At 42.9% G+C, this 24228-nt stretch overlaps 1 protein-coding gene across 2 annotated transcripts in view; it reads left to right on the forward strand.

Moving 5' to 3' along the window:
* Window positions 1–24228, forward strand: part of LAMA2 (laminin subunit alpha 2) — a 1085231-nt gene that overhangs the window by 789023 nt on the left and 271980 nt on the right. For both annotated transcript variants that reach the window (XM_040429125.1, XM_040429126.1), the window contains exon 31: window positions 21823–21909. In XM_040429125.1, the coding sequence (XP_040285059.1) occupies window positions 21823–21909 (87 nt within the window). The remainder of the gene's footprint in view (window positions 1–21822; window positions 21910–24228) is intronic.

The following is a 24228-nucleotide window of genomic DNA, read 5'->3' on the forward strand; positions in this document are numbered from 1 at the left end:
GACACACTGTATGCTCAAATCCAGCCAAATGCAGCCAAACTGATTGGTCGGCTTTTCATAATACAGATGGACAATGATCCAAAACATAAAGCCAAAGCAACCAAGGAGTTAATTAAAGCAAATAAGTGGAATATTCTTGAATGGCCAAGTCAGTCACCTGATCTGAACCCAATAGAGCATACATTTCACTTGTTAAAGACTAAACTTCAGACAGAAAGGCCCACAAACAAACAGCAACTGAAACCTGCTGCAGTAAAGGACTGGCAGAGCATTAAAAAGGAGGAAACACAGCATCTGGTGATGTCCATGAGTTCAAGACTTCAGGCAGTCATTACCAACAAAGGGTTTTCGACCAAGTATAAGAAAAAAGTACTAGAAAAGCTACAATTTCTAATGGAAATGGTGCGGTGTTCTTGCCTCCACCAGTAGTCTACAACTGAAGTGGGCGGAGTAACTGGGTTGAGTGGCTTGAGAAACTGTTGTGTGGTTGGAGTGACTGGAGTAACTGTGGAAAGGTTGGAGTGGGCAGAGTAACTGTGTGGAGTGTTTGGAGTGAGTAAAGATAGTAAACATTACACTAACTAATTGATTGATCAAATTTAAAAAGTGCACATGGCAAGCTTGATATTTATTTATATAGCACATTTAATTGGAATGTTGTTGCCCAAAGTGCTTCATGGTTACATTAAAACATACATTTATAAAAACATTAGCAGCCGATTTGTGTAAGTGTGTTTGAAAATAAGGGAGTGGTGGCAGTTTAGAAATCATGTCTTGATTTTTCAGCTCACACTCTAGCTTTTGCCACTCTGCTGGCTGCTCACACACCTGGGTTCCTATGGCAACTCACTCTATAGCAAGGGCAGAGAAGAGCGGTTAAAAACAAACTGCTCCAACTTGCTAACTTCACTGGCGGTTGCCATCTTCAAATGGTTGTAGTTTAAAAAAATTTAAATCCTACAGCGAAGAGCTTTATATTGTGAGAATCACAAGACCCAGACCTACATTTTGATGCATGTCTCTGAAATATTAAAAATGAAGGCACAGTCGCAGTTTAGAAATTGCTCTTCAAGCTTGAGGTGGCTAGAGTGGAGTTTCAATGAATGTCAATGGGCGGCATGCGTTGCAAACAAATGGTCATATTGTGAAAACTATCAGAACTATGGCTTAGCCGTGGACATTTTTAGTGGCAGCAGGGATAGCTGAACGTTTTGATACATTTAGATTTGTGTAGGTGGGCTTGAAAATAAGGGAGTGGTGGCAGTTTAGAAATCATGTCCTGCTTTTGTCAGCTCCCACTCTAGTTTTGAACATTCAGCCATTCATTCATATGGGACCAATTTCGCCACAAAACCGCCAATATTTCGTGAACCATTCGGCGAAACGTTCCACAAAGTAAAAACACACCAATCGGGAACAATCCGCACGTTTCGGTATATTACTTTCTATGTAGTGTAAAAACTGTGGAAGTAGTTAGGGTGGTAAATTTGGCGATAATAATAAGAATATATATGTGAGATAACAGTAAGTGGTCTTGCCATGCAATAACAAGTAATAAGTATTTAATTTGCCCAATTACTTTTGAGCCCCTGAAATGAAGGGATTGAGCTTAAAAAATGCTTTAGTTCAACCCGCTGAATTAAAGCTGAAAGTCTGAACTTCAACTGCATCTGAATTGTTTTGGTCAAAATCCATTGTGGCAATGTACAGAACAAAAATTTGAAAAATGGAGTCTCTGTCCAAATATATGTGGACTTAACTGTAGCTGTAGGTTGAATGACAATTTAAACTAGGAGGAAAAACTCTAAAACATTCTCCAGACATTTCATAAATCATTAAAGGGATTGGCCATTGTGCATTATTTTTTTTTTTTATGAGTAACCAAAAAATGAAGTAGCCAACCTTTTATATTTAGCGTAACTAACAAACCCACATGTAACACAAAGAACAATATAATGAATGTTTGATCCCTTTCATAATTTAACTTATAGTATATACACTCACCTAAAGAATTATTAGGAAAACCTGTTCTATTTCTCATTAATGCAATTATCTAGTCAACCAATCACATGGCAGTTGCTTCAATGCATTTAGGGGTGTGGTCCTGGTCAAGACAATCTCCTGAACTCCAAACTGAATGTCAGAATGGGAAAGAAAGGCGATTTAAGCAATTTTGAGCGTGGCATGGTTGTTGGTGCCAGACGGGCCGGTCTGAGTATTTCACAATCAACTCAGTTACTGGGATTTTCACTCACAACCATTTCTAGGGTTTACAAAGAATGGTGTGAAAAGGGAAAAACATCCAGTATGTGGCAATCCTGTGGGCAAAAATGCCTTGTGGATGCTAGAGGTCAGAGGAGAATGGGCTGACTGATTCAAGCTGATAGAAGAGCAACGTTGACTGAAATAACCACTCGTTACAACCGAGGTATGCAGCAAAGCATTTGTGAAGCCACAACACGCACAACCTTGAGGCGGATGGGCTACAACAGCAGAAGACCCCCACCGGGGACAACTCATCTGCACTACAAATAGGAAAAAGAGGCTACAATTTGCACGCGCTCACCAAAATTGGACTGTTGAAGACTGGAAAAATGTTGCCTGGTCTGATGAGTCTCGATTTCTGTTGAGACATTCAAATGGTAGAGTCCGAATTTGGCGTAAACAGAATGAGAACATGTATCCATCCTCTGATGGCTACTTCCAGCAGGATAATGCACCATGTCACAAAGCTCGAATCATTTCAAATTGGTTTCTTGAACATGACAATGAGTTCACTGTACTAAAATGGCCCCCACAGTCACCAGATCTCAACCCAATAGAGCATCTTTGGGATGTGGTGGAACGGGAGCTTCATGCCCTGGATGTGCATCCCTCAAATCTCCATCAACTGCAAGATGCTATCCTATCAATATGGGCCAACATTTCTAAAGACTGCTATCAGCACCTTGTTGAATCAATGCCACGTAGAATTAAGGCAGTTCTGAAGGCAAAATGGGGTCCAACACCGTATTAGTATGGTGTTCCTAATAATTCTTTAGGTGAGTGTATATGTAAAATACATGCATACTTGCAGTTGGGTCCACAATTTGCAACATTTCTAGGAATACTGTAGATACAAGCAATACTGATTGTGACTGACTACACCTCTATATGGCCATTTTAAGTAGAAATTATCTTTATGGGGAGTCTGTCACCATGAAATTCACTGTTAAACCAGGCACATTGATTTGTATGGCTGGCTCAGCTGAATGTGTTTTTATTCTGCATAAAAAGTATTTTTAATCCATATGCAAATGATCATTTAAGTGCACTGAGGGCAAGCCCAAGCTACTCTTACCCCGTCTGCTTCCCCTGCCTTCTCCTTCTTGATTTAGAGGGCAAGGTTCCTGCATAGTCATCTGCTCTACCCTTTTCAATTAAAGTAAGCACATAAAAGGCCTGGAGTTGATTTATGGTATGGTGCTTGCATTTTGAAGATTTTACTGTGAAGTAAACATGCGGTCAAAGGAGCTCTTCATGCAGGTGAAACAAGCCATCCTTCATCTGTGAAAACAGAAGAAAAAAAAACATCAGAGAAATTGCTACACTATTAGGAGTGGCAAAATCTAAAGTTTGATACATTCTGAGAAAGAAAGAAAGAAAGCAATGGTGACCTCGACAATGCAAAAAGACCAGGATGCCCACGGAAGACAACAGTGCTGGATGATCGCAGAATAATTACCATGGTGAAGAGAAACCTCTTCATAACAGCCAACCAAGTGAACAACACTCTCCAGGATATAGGCATATCAATATCCAAATCTACCATAATGAGAAGACAGCATGAAAGTAAATACAGAGGGTTCACTGCACGGTGCAAGCCACTCATAAGCCTCAAGGCTAAATTGGACTTTGCTAAAATAAAATACTTAAAAAACCAGCACACTTTTGGAAGAAGATTCTTTGGACAGATGAAACTATGATCAACCTCTACCAGAATGATGGAAAGAAAAAAGTATGGCGAAGGCATGGTACAGCTCATGATCCAAAGCATACCATATCATCTATAAAACACGGCAGAGGCAGTGTGATGGCTTGGGCATGCATAGCTGCCAGTGGCACTGGGTCCCTAGTGTTTATTGATGATGTGACACAGAACAGAAACAGCCGGATGAATTCTGGGGTTTTCAGAGACACACTGTGTGCTCAAATCCAGCCAAATGCAGCCAAACTCATTGGTCGGCTTTTCATAATACAGATGGACAATCACCCAAAACAAAAAACCAATGCAACGAAAGAGTTTATTAAAGCAAATAAGTGGAATATTCTTGAATGGCCAAGTCAGTCACCTGATCTGAACCCAATAGAGCATACATTTCACTTGTTAAAGACTAAACTTCAGACAGAAAGGCCCACAAACAAACAGGGCAAGGTTTCTGCATAGTCATCTGCTCTACCCTTTTCAGTTAAAGTAATTGAAGTTAAAATAACTTTAATTAAAGGCTATGTACACCTTCAGGGGCAATATTTTATGATTGCATTTTGATCATTTTGGGCTAAAAAAAAATCTTCAATTGGTCTTTATTAAAAATATTGTTCTGTCACAGAGGGTTAACTGTTTTTTATAGCTGTGTGAATCCTATTTCCACTTTGTGCTGGTCATTTAATAAACCTTATCTCTAAATTAGTAAAAGATCAAAAACATTTATTTAAGCCACATTCTTTGTAGTAAGATAAGAATTAAAATATAATGAGTATTTATAAGGTCAGGGATCAGAGACAAGGAGCCCATCAGCTGAGCTGCCTGACGGAACAAAAGGAAAATTCAGATCTTGCTACTAGAGAAACTCAAGGCTGCACAAAGACAGTGGTTCACAATTTTTCCTAAAAAAAATATTTTTAGCTCAAAATGAGTGCAATGCAATGATTAAAAAAAATTGCCCTCAAGGATATACATAACCTTTAATATATTGATTTGGGCTCTGTTGTTTCAATAAACCTTGCATAAGTCAGTAGCACAAGCAAATATAAGAAACTGCACTTACCATTTACCACCAATCCACAGCTAAATATCTGTCTTGAGAGAGCAACAGATGAGGCAGAATTTTATTGAGGGATAATAGAAAAATCAGGTTATAGCTGCTGTCTAGAGATGAGCGAATCGAAGTTTCCGAAGTGGAATTCGATCCGAATTTCAGGAAAATTTGATTAGCAACGAATGCGAATTTCCTAACGCTTCGTGGTATTGAATTGCATTTTTTCCTAAAATGGCTGCTGCAGGTGTGAGGACATGGAGCTAGGAACTTTGAGATGGGGGAACACCCATAATGCCATGCATGCAGCCAATCAGCAGCCAGACAGCCCTGTGATGTCACATCCATATAAATAGTCTCAGCCATCCTGGATTCTGCCATTTTCCAGTGTACTTAGTGCAGGGATAGACGTCAGCAGGGCTAGGGACAGTGCTAGGAAAGATTTTTTTGTGCTAAAAAAAACTATTTACAAGTGTAGGGAAAGATTATTCAAGGTGTAGGGAAAGGATAGGGAGGAATCATTCCACAGCATTTATGTTAAACAGGTTTCAGTAGGGGAGGTTACAGCCTGGGTAATACGAACAATCCTATTACACCTTTCTGCACTGACTAGGGACCCAAATTGCCATTATACAGCTCTGTAATTCCAGCAAACCGTTCTTGTTATTGGAGTGTTGCAGCCAAGGAAATATTTGTATGTCTTATTTGCCCTTGTGCGGTACAGTTATATGTTCTAAAACATTTTTTGGCTTGTATTAGTGGGTAAAAAAGGGCTTATTAGCCGTTGTGTGGTGAAGTGCTAAAATTACAGCACTTTTTGTCGTGTATTAGTGGCAAAATAAAAATATATTTGCCGTTCAGCGGAGCAGTTATATGTTTTAAAGCCTTTTGTGGCGTGTATTAGTGGCAAAGGTAAAATATATTCGCCGTTCAGCGGTGCAGTTATATGTTCTAATGCCTTTTGTGATGTGTATTAGTGGCAAAATAAAAATATATTTGCAGTTCAGTGGTGCAGTTATATATTCTAAATCCTTTTGTGGCATGTATAAGTGGAAAAAGAAAAACATATTTGCCGTTCAGTGGTGCAGTTATATGTTCTAAAGCCTTTTGTGGCGTGTATTAGTGGCAAAAGAAAAATATATTTGCCATTCATCGGTACAGTTATATGTTATAAAGCCCTTTTTGTCGTTAAATAGTGGCAAAAATTATACATATTTGCCCTTCAGCGGTGCAGTTATATGTTCGAAAGCTCTTTTATGCGTGTATTAGTGGCAAAAAAATATATATTTGCAGTTCAGCGGTGCAGTTATATGTTCTAATGCCCTATTTTTTGTGTATTAGTGTGAAAAAAAAGAGCTTATTAGCCGTTGTGTGGTGAAGTGAGAAAATGTCATACTTTTTTGGGGTGTTTTAATTTCCTTTTTATTATTTTATTTGATCTAACAGTATGTCAGACAGAGAAGTGCCAGGCCCTGCACAGGGGAGTGGCAGAGCCCTAAATGTTTCTGGCGCAGGCAGAGGTCACAGCAGAGAAGGGGCCGTGGCAGCAGGGGTCACTTCGAGAAACATGAGCTCCCAGTGTCAGCCAGTGGTCGTGTCTTGACCAGCAACCCAGCGGTTCTTAAATTGTTGACTCGATTTTTGACTTCATCGCAAGTGACATCAGACACCCCCAGCCAAGAGTCTGTGGGTTCGTCAGACACAACCCTTAGTTGGCATGGCCGGGAGCAGGCCCTGTGCCCTCACCTGTCCTCAACCTGCCTTTGTCCTTTTCTGTTCCCTCAGCCAGAGAAGTATTGTATGCTGTGAGCTCATCTCCACTATACAGTGAGGATGAGTTACTAGAAGACAGTCAGCAGCTACTGGCAAGCCAAGATGTGGAGGTGACATCCGCCGCTTCCTCCACTAGGCAGGCAAATAGGGATGAGAGTGGCGTGGGAGCTGGTATTGCAAGCAGTCAGGCTCCTGACCCAGAGATGGTAGAGGAGGACATCAGTGACGTGCAGACACTACTCGATGATGATGATGTAGCTGATCTCACTTGGGAGGAGCTTCATCAGCATCGGGAGAAAAGGGGGGCAGCATGCCCATGAGGCAGCAGCACAGCCAGCAAGTCGCTAGTGTTGCTGGGAGTCAGCAGGGTGTCAGCAGTGGGAGGTCGGGAGTCAAACGTGCCCAGGGTAGACCACCCGCTTCGCAGGAGTCTACCTGCCTGGGAAGTAGCGGTGCATGGGTTCATGGAGGCAGCGGCTGTAGCAGTCAGTCAGTGTGTAGAAATTGCCTACTCGATGGTGTGGCAGTTTTTTGTTAAGCCGCCGGAGGAGGTGAACATGGCCATATGTAGGATCTGTGGGCAGAAGGTGAAGGGTGGCCAGGGTATCAATGTTGTCACCACAGCCCTGCGTCAACATATGCAGCGTCACCATAGAGTGGCCTGGGAGAACCGTGGCTCCAATGTGGTGGTCCAGCCTGCCACAGCAACCGCTGCATCACCCAGTGGCACGCAGCCAATTTAAGGCAGTCAAGGCTCCACCACCTTAGCCGAAGGGAGCTGACTGTCTTTCCCATCATCTGCTGGTCCTGATGCTCCTGCTCCTCACCCTCCTACCCCGTCATTCATTCCGTCAGCAATCGATCACCGAAGCGATTGCCAAGAGACAACAGTATATGTGCACTCATCCAACAGCACAGAAGCTGAATGTGCTCCTGTCCAAGTTCCTTGTGCTGCAGTCCCTCCCTTTCCTAGTGGTGGACTCTGCACTTTTCAGAGAACTAATTGCTTATGCTGAGCTAAGGTGGAGAGTCCCAAGCCGTCATTTCTTTGCCAAAAAGGCAGTACCAGTCCTGCACACACATGTAGAATAGAAGGTGCGCCAGTCCTTGAACCTTTTGTTGTCTGCCAAAGTGCATGGCAGTGCGGACGTTTGGAGCTGGAACTATGGTCAGCGACAATACATGTCCTTTACGGCCCACTGGGTGAATGTGGTTCCTGCACAGCTACACCAGCAACTTGGCCATGTGACGTCGCTTCCGCCTCCACATTCTCACGCCATTGTTCCTACGACAATGTCCATCTTTGCCTCCTCATCCTCCACCATGTCCTCAGCCGCTACTGCAGGGATAATTCACAGTGCCCCTCCAGCATACCACATGTTCAGGGCATGGCTGTTCTGCACCTCGTTTGCCTGTGCAAATGGAGTCACACAGGGGAGGAACTGCTCCGTGTCCTTCAAGAAATCGAATCCTGGCTTTCTCTGCGACAATTCAAAATCAGAACCATGTTGCCCGACAGCGGGAAGAACATAGTGTCGGCACTGCGTCAAGCAGGGCTAAGCCATGCGCCCTACATGGCACAAGTGTTTAATCTGGTTGTCAAGCGGTTCCTAAAGTCTTCCACCAATCTAAAAGACATCCTAAAAAAGGCCAGGAAACTTTGCATGCACTTCAGCAACTCGTACACCACAAAGCACACCCTCCTTGAACTGCAGCGGCAGAACGGCATACCCCAACATAGGCTGATTTGCAACGTTTCCACCCGTTGGAATTCCACCCTTCATATGGGAGAAGAGGAAGGCCATAAACAATTTCTTGATGATCCAAGCAGACAGGAGTACTCCCCTGTGTAACTTCGATGTTAGCTAGTGGCAGCTCATGCATGACACCTGCCGTGGTCACGCCATGCCTGCCGTGCTAGTAAATCTGGCTGGTAAGGGGACTGGAGACGTGGCGCCTAGATATCATGGCCACATGAGCCCTGTGGGGGCTGAATTTAAGGAGGGGGAGGAGGGCATTGGAGTACAAGCAATGTGTAGAGAAAATGGGTGGTTTTTCTACACAGGTGACAGGAGAGGAGGAACAGGAGCAGCCAGAGGAGCTACAGGGTGATGAGGAAGATGAGGCAGAGGATCCAGACACACCATTGCAGTATGCAGGGGAGATGGATGCAGGGAGTACCTCCGAGTCACTTGCACAAATGGCCCAATGCATGCTCACTTGCTTACGTAGTGACAGCCAAATTGTTACCATTCGGCAGATCGATGACTTCTGTCTCTCCACCTTGTTGGACCCTCGCTACCGGTCCAAAGTGGGGGCCTTTTATACACCCGCTGAGAGGGAGGACAAACTGTATAAAGACATCCTATGTAGTCCGTTGGTCGCTGCCTATCCGTGCCATCCTTTTGCAGGTCTGACCGGGGGGGCCCTCTGCGGTCACGTTCCTCTGCCATGGCTGCTGTGGCAGGGTGGAGGTGTAGGAGCAGTTCGAGATCCATCAGCAGCAACTTGAGTCTAGAGCCTAGTGAAGAAACTACCCACCAGCATCAGAAGCTAGACCTGGAGCAGGACCTGAACCAGCAGGTGGTGGCTTACTTGTACAGCACCCTGCCACCCCACATTGAAGATCTGCAGTACTACTAGGCAGCCAAACTATATTTGTGGCCGCAACTGGCAGAGTTTGCCCTGGATAAGCTGTCCTGTCCGGCCAGTAGTGTGGCATCAGAGCGGGTGTTTAGTGCGGCGGCGGCCATAGTTACCCTAAGAAGAACTCGCTTGTCCACCCAAAATGTGGAGAGACTGACCTTGGTCAAGATGAATCAGGCGTGGATCAGCCAGGATTTCCACCCACCAATTATTGTTGATCGAGAATGCTCGGTCAAACACCATTTTGACTCAAGCATTGCGATGCTCGGCACATCGCGGTGTTCGGCCGAACAATGCTTGTGCTCGAGCGCGATGCTCGAGTCAGTGTATTTAAATCTAATTTAGCCTCTATTTCTCAAAAGTTTCTGCTGGGATTTGAACTCAAAAACTTTTATATTTTTTTAGCCATAATATATTTACATATATTACAATACATTATATTTTCTAAATATATAATAATATATGTAAATATATTATGGCTATAAAAAAAAAATATATATATATATATATATATATCTATGTTTAAATTAAATTTAGCCTCTATTTCTGAAATGTTTCTGCCGGGATTTGAACTCACAACCTTCTACATTAGAGCCAAGAACCTTAACTACTACGTTATAGAGCTGCATGTTAACCTGAAGTTAACTATAAAATGATACTTATGCTGTATAGGAATACTTACTACATGAGAAATACTATGAGGTTTTTCTTATTCTGCTATATAGCTGAATGGTTAAGGTTCATGCCCACTGTGTAGGGATTTAGTCAATAGATCTCCATATGATAATTTTTTCACTCTATTGGACTCTGATCAATTGATCAACCCCAATAGGGAATTTAGACCTGCCAGGAATCTCTTTATGAAGACATGGTACTCTATTAGACTTTGGTGTGGAATGAAGGGTTCACTGAGATGCACGCATTTATGGTATAATCAGCACTTACAAACCTTAGATGAATTAGCTAAGGATCAATATTGGCAAAAAAGTTATATTTTATATTTGACACAGGTAGTAAGTAATGGAGATATTATTTCATTCACAGAATTATCACAGAGAGAAAATGCACGGGAGTTATTATGGTTTCGGTATCTACAGCTAAAATCGGCACTTTTGAGCATAAAGAAAAAAATTAGGCTCCAAATACAAACTTCAATACAATTTAATGAGTGTAAAGGGAATCTGGATCAGAAGATGAAGATTTCCCAACTTTATAAAAATTTACTTAAAGTACGATTTGGAGGTGTTTCTTCCTCTGGCCAGTGGACTTACACCTCTTTGGCTTAATAGATGTGGGATTAGGAATGATTCCAAATGTCCTAGGTGTGATGTTCCTGAATTATTTGCGTATGTTCTGGTCCTGTGCAGAGTTGAAACAATACTGGGGGGCGATTCATAAACATATTGAGGAAAAATTGAAGGTGAGGATCCCTTTTTCCGCTGAATGTTGGGTACTGGGTGAGCTTGCCAAGGTGAGCTGTCAGCAATATAAAAAATCTTTTATTTAGGATAATGTTTTTGGCAAGACTTTTGATAGCACGTTCTTAGTTTTCGCAAAACAGCCCCACCATGAACACATGGTTAAATCTGGTGAATATTACTAAGAGATATGAATATATTTTGTATAAGCAGAGAAATACCGAGAAAAAGTGGAGTGAAATCTGGGGAGACTGGAATTCATATAGCTTCCTCTGCTCCTCCACTCTTCACCACCACCCCTCGGTCCGGGGAGTAAGGGGGGTAGGGGGGTAAAAAAAAAAAAAGGAAAAAATGTTAATAACGATATCTTTTATATAATTGTTATTGTTGGAAGTTTAATAAAGTTTGTTAAAAAAAAAAAAGGTTCATGCCTCTAATGTAGAAGGTTGTGAGTTCAAATCCTGGCAGAAACTTTTCAGAAATAGAGGCTAAATTATATTTAAATACACTCGGTGTCCGCAAGCACTGACTCCATATATGGACATAGCTATATATGAAGTCAAAGCAGGGACTCCTAAGCGCGGACTCACACTGGGGGATTCCCCCACTGTAGAGAAATCTTCTGCATAGACCTCAGTGGAACCCAGCACCCTCCCCTCTTCAGAGCAAGGGGTGCCTGGTTTAATGCTTGGGTTCTCCCATTGACTTCCATTGTGCCCATGCATCCCAAAGTGTTCTACCAGAGCACCCGAGCACTTTGTTGCTCGATCAACACTACCACCAATGCCTGACGCATCAGACTAGATAATCAATGGTGCCACACCAACACTTTGACAAAAGAGACCGGTTTCTTCTGGCTACCTGCCTCAGCTACTATTCTGATGCTGACACACATTTGATTCAAAGTGCTCCTTCTTTCATCTTCAGCTGGTGCTGGTATTGCCACCCACCTCCTCACTCTGTCACCGGTAGTGATGAGCGGCATAGGCAATATTCTTTTTCACTAATTTTTCACATAATATTTGCAATAAATTCACGAATTATTATTATAATCGGCACTAATGATGAGCATATTTTTTCGCAATACATATAACTTCACATTTTATCAGGTCTCTAATACTAAGTATTGTTGTGACATCACAGCACTATGTCTGTAGCATGTATGTATGGACACCAGAGAAACAGTAATTCCTATCACACTACCTAACACCCTGCACTGGAACCTATCAGCTACACTATATCACTATCTACAAAACCTACAAATGACTACCAGACCGCTTGTAAATGAATGTCTTTTTATTACATGATTACACATATTACATAAACATGATTAAAAAAAGCATAGGTGCAGGGAAAGAAACAACATCATCTGGAGGATAAACACAGCGGATACTACGTCCATAGATCAGTCCATCTATATGATATGATAGAGGATAAAGTGCAAGTGCAAAAACATGTTCATTCACAAAATTTCAAGATTAGAATATTCGCGATCACCGGGTCACTCTGTGGTCTCTGCATGCTGCTGCTGCCCTCACACTATGTCACCTTGACAATCTGTGATCATCTCATGCTGCGGCCACCTCCACACTATGTCACCTTGCCAATCTGTGGTCTTCTCATGCTGCTGCCACCTCCACACTATGTCACCTTGCCACTCTGTGGTCTGCTAAAGCTGCTGCCACTTCCACACTATTTCACCTTGCCACTCTGTGGCTTCTTAAAGCTGCCGCCACCTCCGCACTGTCATTGTGCCACTCTGTGGCCTCCTATGATGCTTCTGCTACCGCCACCTCCACACTCTGTCATTGCGCCACTCTGTGGACTCCTGATGCTGCAGCTTCGATAAAAATTTGAGATTAGAATATTCGCGATCAACTCTAGTCACCGGGTCACTCTGTGGTCTCCGCATGCTGCTGCCACCTCCACACTATGTCACCTTGCCACTCTGTGGTCTGCTAAAGCTACTGACACCTCCACACTATTTCACCTTGCCACTCTGTGGCTTCCTAAAGCCGCCACCACCTCCACACTGTCATTGTGCCACCCTGTGGCCTCCTGATGCTGCTTCCACCTCCACACTATGTCACCTTGCCACTCTGTGGTCTGCTAAAGCTTCTGCCACCTCCACACTATTTCACCTTGCCACTCTGTGGCTTCCTAAAGCTGCCACCACCTCCACACTGTCATTGTGCCACTCTGTGGCCTCCTATGATGCTTCTGCTGCCACAACCTCCACACTGTCATTGTGCCACTCTGTGGCCTCCTGATGCTGCTTCCACCTCCACACTATGTCACCTTGACACTCTGTGGCCTCCTCATGCAGCTGCCACCTCCACACTATGTCACCTTGCCACTCTGTGGTCTCCTCATGCTGCTGCCGCCACCTACATACTATGTTACCGTTCCACTCTGTGGCCTCCTAATTCTGCCACCTCCACACTGTCAAACATAAGTGTTTCACTGTCTCTCCCTAGCACTGGATACAGCTACATTGCTCAGTGTTTTATTGTAATGTCCTCCATGATGTCGCTGATACATCTGTGTGTATCTCCTCCTTCTCCTCCTCTCTGTGGGTAGTGTATGGGAGATTTCATAGCAGCTAGTCTGTCCATTAGTTCAGGCATAACTGACAATTTGAGTTTGGTCCTACAGAGGGTAAAACTGGTCATAATTTCAGAACACAAGTTATATAATGGCTAGATATAATGTTCCACGCATGACAGCTTATCCTGAAAAGTCACTTAAAACAACAGGTATGCTTTAATATAAAGTCAGGTCCATAAATATTGGGACATCAACACAATTCTAACATTTTTGGCTCTATACACCACCACAATGGATTTGAAATGAAACAAACAAGACGTGCTTTAACTGCAGACTGTCATCTTTAATTTGAGGATATTTACATCCAAATCAGGTGAACGGTGTAGGAATTACAGCAGTTTGCATATGTGTCTTCCAGATGTTAAGGAACCAAAAGTAATGGGACAATTGGTATATGATGACAGATGACTAATGTTACTGTTTTAAAAATATACAGTTCAACACAACTATTGCTCAAAAGACTACAGTAATATTTTTATTCTTATTTCATAAATGTTATATACTTACATATAAAGACAGCATACATTCATAAACTTAAGGAGTAACTAAACTTTTGTATAATTTTTTGTGAACGTGTCCCTTAATGCCCTATTTAGGGATGAGCGAACTTCATATTTAGAAGTTCAAGTTTGTGTTCGGGTTGCGGTATCTGCTGAATTGGATTAAGGATTCCGTTACCACAGACCATAATGCTATTCCATGATGGAATGCATAACACAATGCCTTTAGAGGCATTCTGTTATTCATTCCGTCATAATAGAAGTCTATGGCAAGTATAACGGATCCGTCTGGTTTTTGTTATGTTGCAGTCCTCTCCTGCAGGCCATAGACTTCTATTATGATGGAATGAATAACTGAATGCCTCTAAAGGCATTCCATTAGGCATTCCATAATGGAATTTCGTTATGGTCCGTGGTAATGGAATCCATAACGCAATTCAGCATATACCACGACCCGAACACAAACTCAAACTTCAAAATATGAAGTTTCCTCATCCCTAGCCCTAATAGTTTTTGAAATATATAGTTTAATAATGTATTTTGTATTTTTATTACACTTTTTTACCCCACTAAAGTGCACCTTTCCCTATGCGCTTAAAATCTACTTCTCTGTACACCGCTGACTGCTCAGCGGTGTACGGAGAACACATTTTATGAATGGGCAGCAGCAGCGCAGTGAGTATGGGCAGGAGTGCATATTGGTGCTCCTGCCTGTGCCCCCCCCCAGAAGTTTACTAACTCCTGGCATAGCACATGGGAACTCTGTAACCATGTGCTATGCCAGGATTAGCTAAGCGGAGTGGCTTTTGTTATTCTTTAATAACAAAAACTTTGAATTGCTTATGCTGTAGAATAAACATAGAAGTATTGGGCCAGTTTTTAGGAAGTTGCTACCAATAGTACTTATACAATTAATACTTATGCAATAATACAATAATACTTATAGAATTGCCTAAAAAGCTCTTTGAATATCAAGGTTATTGTCATAGTTGTAGATGTTTGGAGCAGAAATAGTAGATCTGATCATCAGTGACAAATACAAAAGTAGAAGGCCATACCTTTCAATGCTGATAAAATGTATAAATTTACTGAAGTGACAAACCCTGAGCCACCGCTCTCAAGATGGAAATAACCGAATAATTAGAACCTGGCATGTTCTTCAATGCAATTGCATTACCATAAAAAATAAGATAGCAATAAAAGTTTAATTGCAGCTTGCTTAAACAAGTAACTTTCGTATTATCTCATAACAATGGTATTATACCCAGGAAGGAAAGACTTAGGGCTAGAGTTAAGCGAACCCGAACTGTAAAGTTCGGGTTCGTACTGAACTTTAGATTTTTCGGCACCCGAATCCGAACATTTACGTAAAAGTTCGGGTTCAGTGTTCGACGATTTTTATGGCGCTTTTTGAAATTAACAATCAACAAGCGTCATGCTACTTGCCCCAAAAGGCCATCACAGCCATGCCTACTATTGGCATGGCTGTGATTGGCCAACTGCAGCATGTGACCCAGCCTCTATTTAAGCTGGAGTCACGTAGCGCCGCCCGTAACTCTGCTCGGATTAATGTAGGGAGAGGCTGCAGCTGCTGTGAGGGAGAGATCAGAGAGAAATCTTATGAAGAACTGCTTCTTTACTTAGCGATCTACAGCAAATGTGTTTTGTGGGTGCAGTGCACAATTGTTTTAAGCCTGCCCTGAGCCAACTACTGCTGAAAACGAACTTTTTTTCCTTCAGTTAGTCAATATCAATACATAATCAGCAGCCATTTTATGCAACGATAGTGCACCAGCACAGGATATCTGCATGTCTGCAAATCCAGAAATACTGCTTTGAGAAACCGGGGTTAAAAAAAACAACTTTTTTTCATATAGTGCACATCTAGGATTATCGCTGCATAAGTGACTGTGGAATTTAGGCCAGAAATACGTCTTTCTCATACTGGGGCGTACTGGGGCGAAATAAAAACATCTGTTTCATATAGGGCACATCTAGGATTATAGGTGCATAAGTGAGTGTCACATTTAGGCCACAAATACGGCTTTTTTCTTACTGGGGTTAAAAAACCCTCTGATATACTGCACATCTGGGATTAGACGTGCATAAGTGACTGAAATTTAGGCCACAAATACGGCTTTTTGCTTACTGGGGTTAAAAAACCCTCTGATATACTGCACATCTGGGATTAGACGTGTATAAGTGACTGAAATTTAGACCACAAATACGGCTTTTTGCTTACTGGAGCATACTGGGGTGAAAAAAAAACATCTGTTTCAGAAAGAGGATTTTTGCAACAGCAGAGGCCAGGTACAATTTTGGCCAGCCAGGGCCCACTACTGGAGGAGGAGGAGGATGGGGATGAAGCATGTTCACAGCGGGGTGTCATCCAACGCAACTCGGGCCCATCACTAGTGCGTGGCTGGGGGGATATGGAGGACGCAGACGATACGCCTCCCACAAAGGACAGCTTGTCCTTACCTCTGGGCAGCCTGGCACACATGAGCGACTACATGCTGCAGTGCCTGCGCAACGACAGCAGAGTTGCCCACATTTTAACGTGTGCTGACTACTGGGTGGCCACCCTGCTGGATCCCCGTTACAAAGACAATGTGCCGTCCTTAATTCCCTCACTGGAGCATGATTGAAAGATGCGCGACTACAGGCGCACGCTGGTAGACGCGCTCCTGAGAGCATTCCCGACTGACGCCGGGGACAAGTGGAAGCACAAGGCAAAGGCAGGGGAGGAGTAAGAGGTCGCCACGCAGCTGTGTCAGCGCCAGCACCTCAGAAGGCAGGGTTAGCATGGCCGACATGTGGAAAAGCTTTGTCACCTCGCCGCAACAACCGGCCCCAACTGCTGATATGGAACGTCTTAGCAGGAGGCAGCATTTGAACAACATGGTGGAACAGTACCTGTGCACACGACTACATGTACTAAATGATGGTTCTGCCCCATTCACCTTCTGGGTCTCCAAATTGTCCACATGGCCAGAGCTTGCCCTGTATGCCTTGGAGGTGCTGGCCTGCCCTGCAGCCAGTGTACTCTCTGAAAGTGTATTTAGCACGGCAGGAGGCGTCATTACAGACAGACGCAGCCGCCTGTCCACAGCCAACGTGGACAAGCTTACGTTCATTAAAATGAACCAGGCCTGGATCTCACAAGACTTGTCTGTACCTTGTGCAGAATAGACAGTTCTAACAGCCTCAACCATCCATCCTTGTACTCAAGTGCGCTTATTCCTTTTTTTTTTTTATATGTCCCAATATTTTGGGGGATACCCCTATGTAAAAATGCAAAATAACACACATCTGTGTTGGCTACCTATTCCTCCTTCACCGCCGCTTCCACCTAGACCGCCATGTGAGCCTACACGGCCACATCCACCCATTCACCGCCTCCTCAACCTCTTCCTCCTACATCATTCCTAATTTTTATTTTTTTAAGGACTTTTATGTTTTTTTTATTCATTTCCCTATCCACCTTTGTTTGCAGAGCATTTTCCATGCTCTTAAGCACATTTTGCTGCCTTTTGCAGCCCTCTAGCTCTTTCCAGGGCTATTTTAGAGCCATTTTAGTGGGCAAAAGTTCAGTTCTCCATTGACTTCAATAGGGTTCGGGGTCAAGTTCGGGTCCCGAACCCAAACTTTTTTTTCAAGTTCGGCCGAACCTGCCGAACCCGAACATCCAGGTGTCCGCTCAACTCTACTTAGGGCTCTTGCACATGATCTTACGCCCTCCGAGACATACGGTTCGTGACGTGAGCGGGCTATATGTCCCAGAATGGCATTGATCGTGCGCACAGGAGTACACAGCATCATAGATTACATTGATGCCGTGGAGGTCGGGCCACCCACGGAACTATTGTCCTGCACTCATAAGATCATATGAGTGCGGGACAATTGTCCCACGGGTCCCCCGAAGTACACAGCATCATTGCAATCTATGATGCTGTATACTCCCGTGCGCACGATCAATGCCGCTCCAGGACATATGGCCTGCTCACGGACCGTATGTCTTGGAGGGCATACGGTCATGTGCAAGGCCCCTAACCAAACATTCATGGGGGTCCTTTGCTGCCTGTCTCCACCTCTCATCACCACTGTCTTAAACTGGTGTCAAAATCTTGTGAAACCTGAAGAGCACACAAGAGAGATATAACTGAAATGAACACAAGAGAGATGCAAGCCTTGATTTACACTGCTCAATGGCAAAGCACCTCTTAAAGGAGTTGTGCAGTTTCACAGTTGTCTGGTTACACAGGGCCCTGATGATGATCTGATCACACTGGGAGGGGCAGACAAACAAATTCTCATTAAAGAGGTTACTTCACAAATCTAAAAATTTTGTGTTAAGGCTGTATTACACAGCTCAATGTTGCAGAAGCATTCCCTCCCGGCAATCACCTGCTCACTAATGGAGGAGTCGCTATGATCGCTATGCCATCGCTTATCCCCATGATGTACAGTAGTTTGCTGGCTGCAGATCGTTAGACACCACAATAATATTTTAACATATTAAATTATTTGGATTGCCCGATAATAGAGCATTTGCTCATTCATCAGGTAACTGGTGGCAGTATTACACTGCCAGATGATCGCTAACGAGCGTTCATACGAATGCTCGTTAGCAATTATCTGCCGAAAAATTGTGCAGTGGAATACAGGCTTAAGGGCTCTTTCACACCTGCGTTCTTTTCTTCCGGCATAGAGTTCCGTCGTCGGGGCTCTATGCCGGAAGAATCCTGATCAGGATTATCCCCATGCATTCTGAATGGAGTGAAATCCGTTCAGGATGCATCAGGATGTCTTCAGTTCCGGAACAGAACGTTTTTTGGCCGGAGAAAATACCGCAGCATGCTGCGCTTTTTGCTCCGGCCAAAAATCCGGAACACTTGCCGCAATGCCGGATCCGGAATTAATGCCCATTGAAAGGCATTGATCCGGATCCGGCCTTAAGCTAAACGTCGTTTCGGCGCATTGCCGGAGCCGACATTTAGCTTTTTCTGAATGGTTACCATGGCTGCCGGGACGCTAAAGTCCTGGCAGCCATGGTAAAGTGTAGCGGGGAGCGGGGGAGCAGCATACTTACCGTCCGTGCGGCTCCCCAGGCGCTCCAGAGTGACGTCAGGGCGCCCCAAGCGCATGGATCATGTGATCGCATTGGACACGTCATCCATGCGCATGGGGCGCTCTGACGTCATTCTGGAGCGCCCCGGGAGCCGCACGAACTGTAAGTATACTGCTCCCCCGCTCCCCGCTCCTACTATGGCAACCAGGACTTTAATAGCGTCCTGGCTGCCATAGTAACACTGAAAGCATTTTGAAGACGGTTCCGTCTTCAAATGCTTTCAGTACACTTGCGTTTTTCCGTGTGAAAGAGCCCTTACTCAGTTATCTAGATGGCTCTCTTCCCTTTCTATGGGCAGTAGCAGCTTGTCACAAGAGCTAATCAAGAACCTGCAACTTAAATGATACATTGTAATCAGCTCTTTTTAACCCTTTCCTCCTCTGCAGAGAAAATGGTCCCTCACATATAACGCTAGAGTTAGAGAGAGATATTGTCATATTTCTGTGAATTTAGAAGCAGGCCTGAATGAATGAAAGATGCTTCTCTATGAGATCACTATACCACCAATCAGGTGAGGGAAGCAGAGTAGATACTGGGCAGGTTAGTCCACTACTGAATGCAGGAGAAGGATAAACAGAAGGGGGCACTACTAGGGATGAGCAAACCTGAACTGCAGTCCGGGTTCGGTGTTCGGGTCATTTTATTATTTTCCATTATAATATGGTTATAGCAGAAACTAATAGCATTCTTAAGACAGAATGCAAAATAATATGGCAATTTAGGAGTTAAAAAAAGACTCACCTCATCCACTTGATCGCGCTGCTGCAGTGTCTTCTATTTTCTTTCAGCAGGACCTGAAAAAGGACCTGTGATGATGTCACTGCGCTCCCCACATGGTGAGAGTGGTGAAATAATCGCAGGTACTTTGGCAGGTCCTGCTGAATGAAAATAGAAGGACCTGCAATGACGTCACTGTGCTCACCACGTGGTGAGTGCTGTGATGTCATCGCAGGTCCTTTTGCAGGTCCTGCTGAAAGAAAATAGAAGACACTGCAGAAGCACAATCAAATCAATGAGGTGAGTCTTTTTTAACCCCTAAATTGCCATATTATTTTGCATTCTGCCTTAAGAATGTTATTATTTTCCGCTATAACCATGTTATAATGGATAATAATAAAGTGAAGTTCGGGTCCCCACTGACTTCAGTGGGGTTTGGGTTCAAGTTCAGGTCAAGTTCGGGTCCCGAACCCGAATTTTAACCTAAAGTCCGGCGAACCCGAACTTTCATGGGTTCGCTCAACCCTAGGCACTACCATAGAGGAAAGTGTAATGTCTCCCCCCCCAAAAAAACACAAAAAAAACTAACATTTATTTTATTGCATGTATATTGCAATAATACATTTGCAATGCCCTATTCATTGCATAGTAATAGTTTTCATGGGATAATCCCTTTTTAAGTATACAATGGTACCTACTGAGGTCAACGTCATGCAAAGTGGGAGTACCCCTTTATTACATACATATACTGTATCCATATATGGCATATGGATACAGGGTTTGTGAAGCATTAACAAATCCTATTTTTTATTTTTTTATTTTAAGGTTCTATTTACACTACATTCGGGACTTACAATATTCAGTGTACATTACACAATTACAGTGTCCATGGGCAGCTGTGTATAATGCTATGTGGGGCAATAATTTCCGAAACAACTGCTCACTTTCACTGCTCAATGTAAGGATGTCCAGCGATTCAACATTACTCATTGAAAGCATTTTTTAGGATGATATAAGAATTTTTTTTTTTTTAGCAGCACATCACAAACTAGTGTATGAGAAAGGGGGCACAAATGATAATATTCAAGAAAAAGGACCGATAATGGAAGCTTATTATAAATACAATTAAGATACCACAGTGGGAGCACCACCTGCTAATGCACCATTACTATAGAAGAAGAGGGTGCTAGATAGTCGAGAAAGATTGTATCTATAAAATATTTCTTTATTGAAGTTTGTTGTTTTTTAGTCTGATGAAGGGGCTGGTCCGGCCCCGAAACGCATCACCTGTAAAACAAACTTTAATAAAGAAAAATTCTAAAATACAATCTATCTCAACTTACCTGGTGCTGTATCCCGCACCTTTTTCTTCTCTTGATCTTCAGCCTTGCACATCGTGTATGGTAGGAAAAACCTGGCAGCACCAGTATCCACATTTATTCTTGTGCTCCCAGCACAACACATTCAGGTGAGAAGCTCTGACACACGAACATACCAGTATTTCCCAAAGGTCCTTCTGATGAAGCGCTGCTATACATATTGCACATTTTTAGGGGCTGTTCACATCATGTTTTTTTCCCACGGGAAAAAAGGATACATAAGCATTGTACACTACACTTTTCCACCATGCAGAGTCCAGCAAAAATGTACATTAATGTATACTTTTTTTTACAAAGTAACCCAATGGTGGCAGATGTCCCTGTATGGCATCCGTTGAAGACATCCGTCTAACATATGTTTTTTGTATATGTTAAACGTAAGACAAAAACGTGATGTGAACCCAGTGACTTCACTGCTTAAACATATTTTTAAAGATGTTAAATTGTTTTGTCTGTTTACAATAAAGGCAGAAGAACAGCAATTTCTGTCCAGCTTTCGGTGGCATGATAAATTTCAGGATGTCATCTTGTTTCCTGTGCATTTATACCTAATAATGTCTCTCTTCTATTAATACATTACATTGTGCTCTGCTCCACTTCACATGTCATCAATAAAGACTGTAACTTGTTTTCCAGTTTCAGCCCTACATGCATCATGCAAGGAACTAATGATTACAGATGTACAGCTTGTCCTCAGGGATATGAAGGCCAGTACTGTGAAAGGTAAGCGGGAAACAATAAAAGACAATAATGATAAGTAGAGATGCTAAGTACATGGCTAAGTACAGTGCCATACATTTAACCCTCTTGACTAAACATGGATCACACCGTGCAACAATGATTTTGCTACTGAGAGAAAAACATGTGATTTATACTAAAATGAGCGCGCTGATTCCAAATATGAACTCGGAATTTGTCTGACACGTCTATATTTTAAGTTATACATGCAAAGCCTATTCAGTTATAATATTAATGCATTATATTGGAGATATTCCAATGGACATGTCCAGACCTGTTCGGACGCACTCAGGCTGATGTCAGCAGTAATATATAAGGCAAGCTGGACAGATTTTGATAAAGTGATCTGTTAGGCCTCTTTCACACGGGTGTTGCGGGAAAATGTGCGTGTGCTTTACTGGAACACCCGCGATTTTTCCGCGGGAGTGCAAAACATTGTAATGCGTTTTGCACTCGCGTGAGAAAAATTGCGCATGTTTGGTACCCAAACCCGAACTTCTTCACAGAAGTTCGGGCTTGGGATCGGTGTTCTGTAGATTGTATTATTTTCCCTTATAACATAGTTCTAAGGGAAAATAAAAGCATTCTGAATACAGAATGCATAGTAAAACAGCGCTGGAGGGGTTAAAAAATAAATAAATTTTAACTCACCTTAGTCCACTTGATCGCGATGGCAGCATCTCCTTCTGTCTCCTTTGCTGAACAGGACCTGTGGTGAGCATTCATTACAGGTCAAGGACCTTTGATGACGTCACTCCGGTCATCACATGATCCATCACCATGGTAAAAGATCATGTGATGGATCATGTGATGACTGGAGTGACGTCATCAAAGGTCCTGTTCCTGTATTTAATGCTCACCGCAGGTCCTATTCAACAAAGGAGACAGAAGGGCTACGCGATCAAGTGGATTAAGGTGAGTTAAATTTTTTTTTAAAATTTTTTAACCCCTCCAGCGCTGTTTTTCTATGCATTCTGTATTCAGAATGCTATTATTTTCCCTTATAACCATACTATAAGGGAAAATAATAATGATGGGGTCTCCATCCCGATCGTCTCCTAGCAACCGTGCGTGAAAATCGCACCGCATCCGCACTTCCTTGCGGATGCTTGCGATTTTCACGCAACCCCATTCACTTCTATGGGGCCTGCGTTGCGTGAAAAACGCTGAATATAGAGCATGCTGCGATTTTCACGTAACGCATAAGTGATGCGTGAAAATCACCGCTCATGTGAACAGCCCCATAGAAATGAATGGGTCGGTATTCAGTGCGGGTGCAATGCGTTCACCTCACGCATCGCATCCGCGCGGAATACTCGCCTGTGTGAAAGGGGCCTTATAGTGCTATCAGTTTTGAAACTTTAGATGGATAAACGCAAATGTGTTAATGATCCAGACAATTTCTGTTGCATATGTGGCAAATACACTACTTATGATCAGCGCAAGAATCTGACAAAGCGAGTGCGTCTTGCAGCTTGGGATGCATTTGTGCTAGTAGTGCAGAACTTCCTTGGGAACAGACTAGCTGCAAACTATGCTGAATTAGTAGACAACCTGCTTACAGCATATGAACAACTTGACTGCCGAATGTCATTGAAAGTACATTTCTTACATTCCCATCTTGACTTTTTCCCACCCAATTTGGGACACGTAAGTGACGAACATGGAGAGCGGTTCCGAAAATATATTTCTACAATGGAGAACAGGTATCAGGGCCACAGGAATCCCAATATGATGGGGGACTATTGCTGGTTTTTACAACGGGAAAATATGACCGTTTACAAACGCAAAATCAGATGCCTGAAGCACGTTTAACAGTACTGGGCCTTGCTCAAGTAAGACTTTTAAACTGAAAAACAAGACTTTTTAAAATTTTATTTCATTACATTTTCATACACTGTTTACTACACAAACTTTGATGTAGATCAGGTAATTGTTGGAGTAAAACTCGTTCTGTTCAAAATTATTCAATGCTTTCCAAGTGCTTAATTCATTTAGGCATACTTATGCATAGCAAAATTTTGTGACGTGTTCTAACAATTCTGACTTTGGATTTGTAATCCGCACAAATGTTTGTAATAGGACAAATGTTTTTTGCCCGTTAGCAGAAGAAAAGTTTTTTTTTTTGTTGCGTGGTGTTATTTGTATTTATGTAAAGACTCTTTGCTAAGAATCCATGGTAAAGATATTGTTTATTGCAAAAAAGCACAGACCAGCACCTCCAAACAAAACAAAATAAAGTACAGGCGCACGCTACTACAGCTACAATGCAAAAGCAAACAATTAACAAACACTAAATGTAGC

The sequence above is a fragment of the Bufo bufo genome, chromosome 4 (genome assembly GCF_905171765.1).
Source record: "Bufo bufo chromosome 4, aBufBuf1.1, whole genome shotgun sequence".
In the NCBI taxonomy this organism is placed as follows: domain Eukaryota; kingdom Metazoa; phylum Chordata; class Amphibia; order Anura; family Bufonidae; genus Bufo; species Bufo bufo.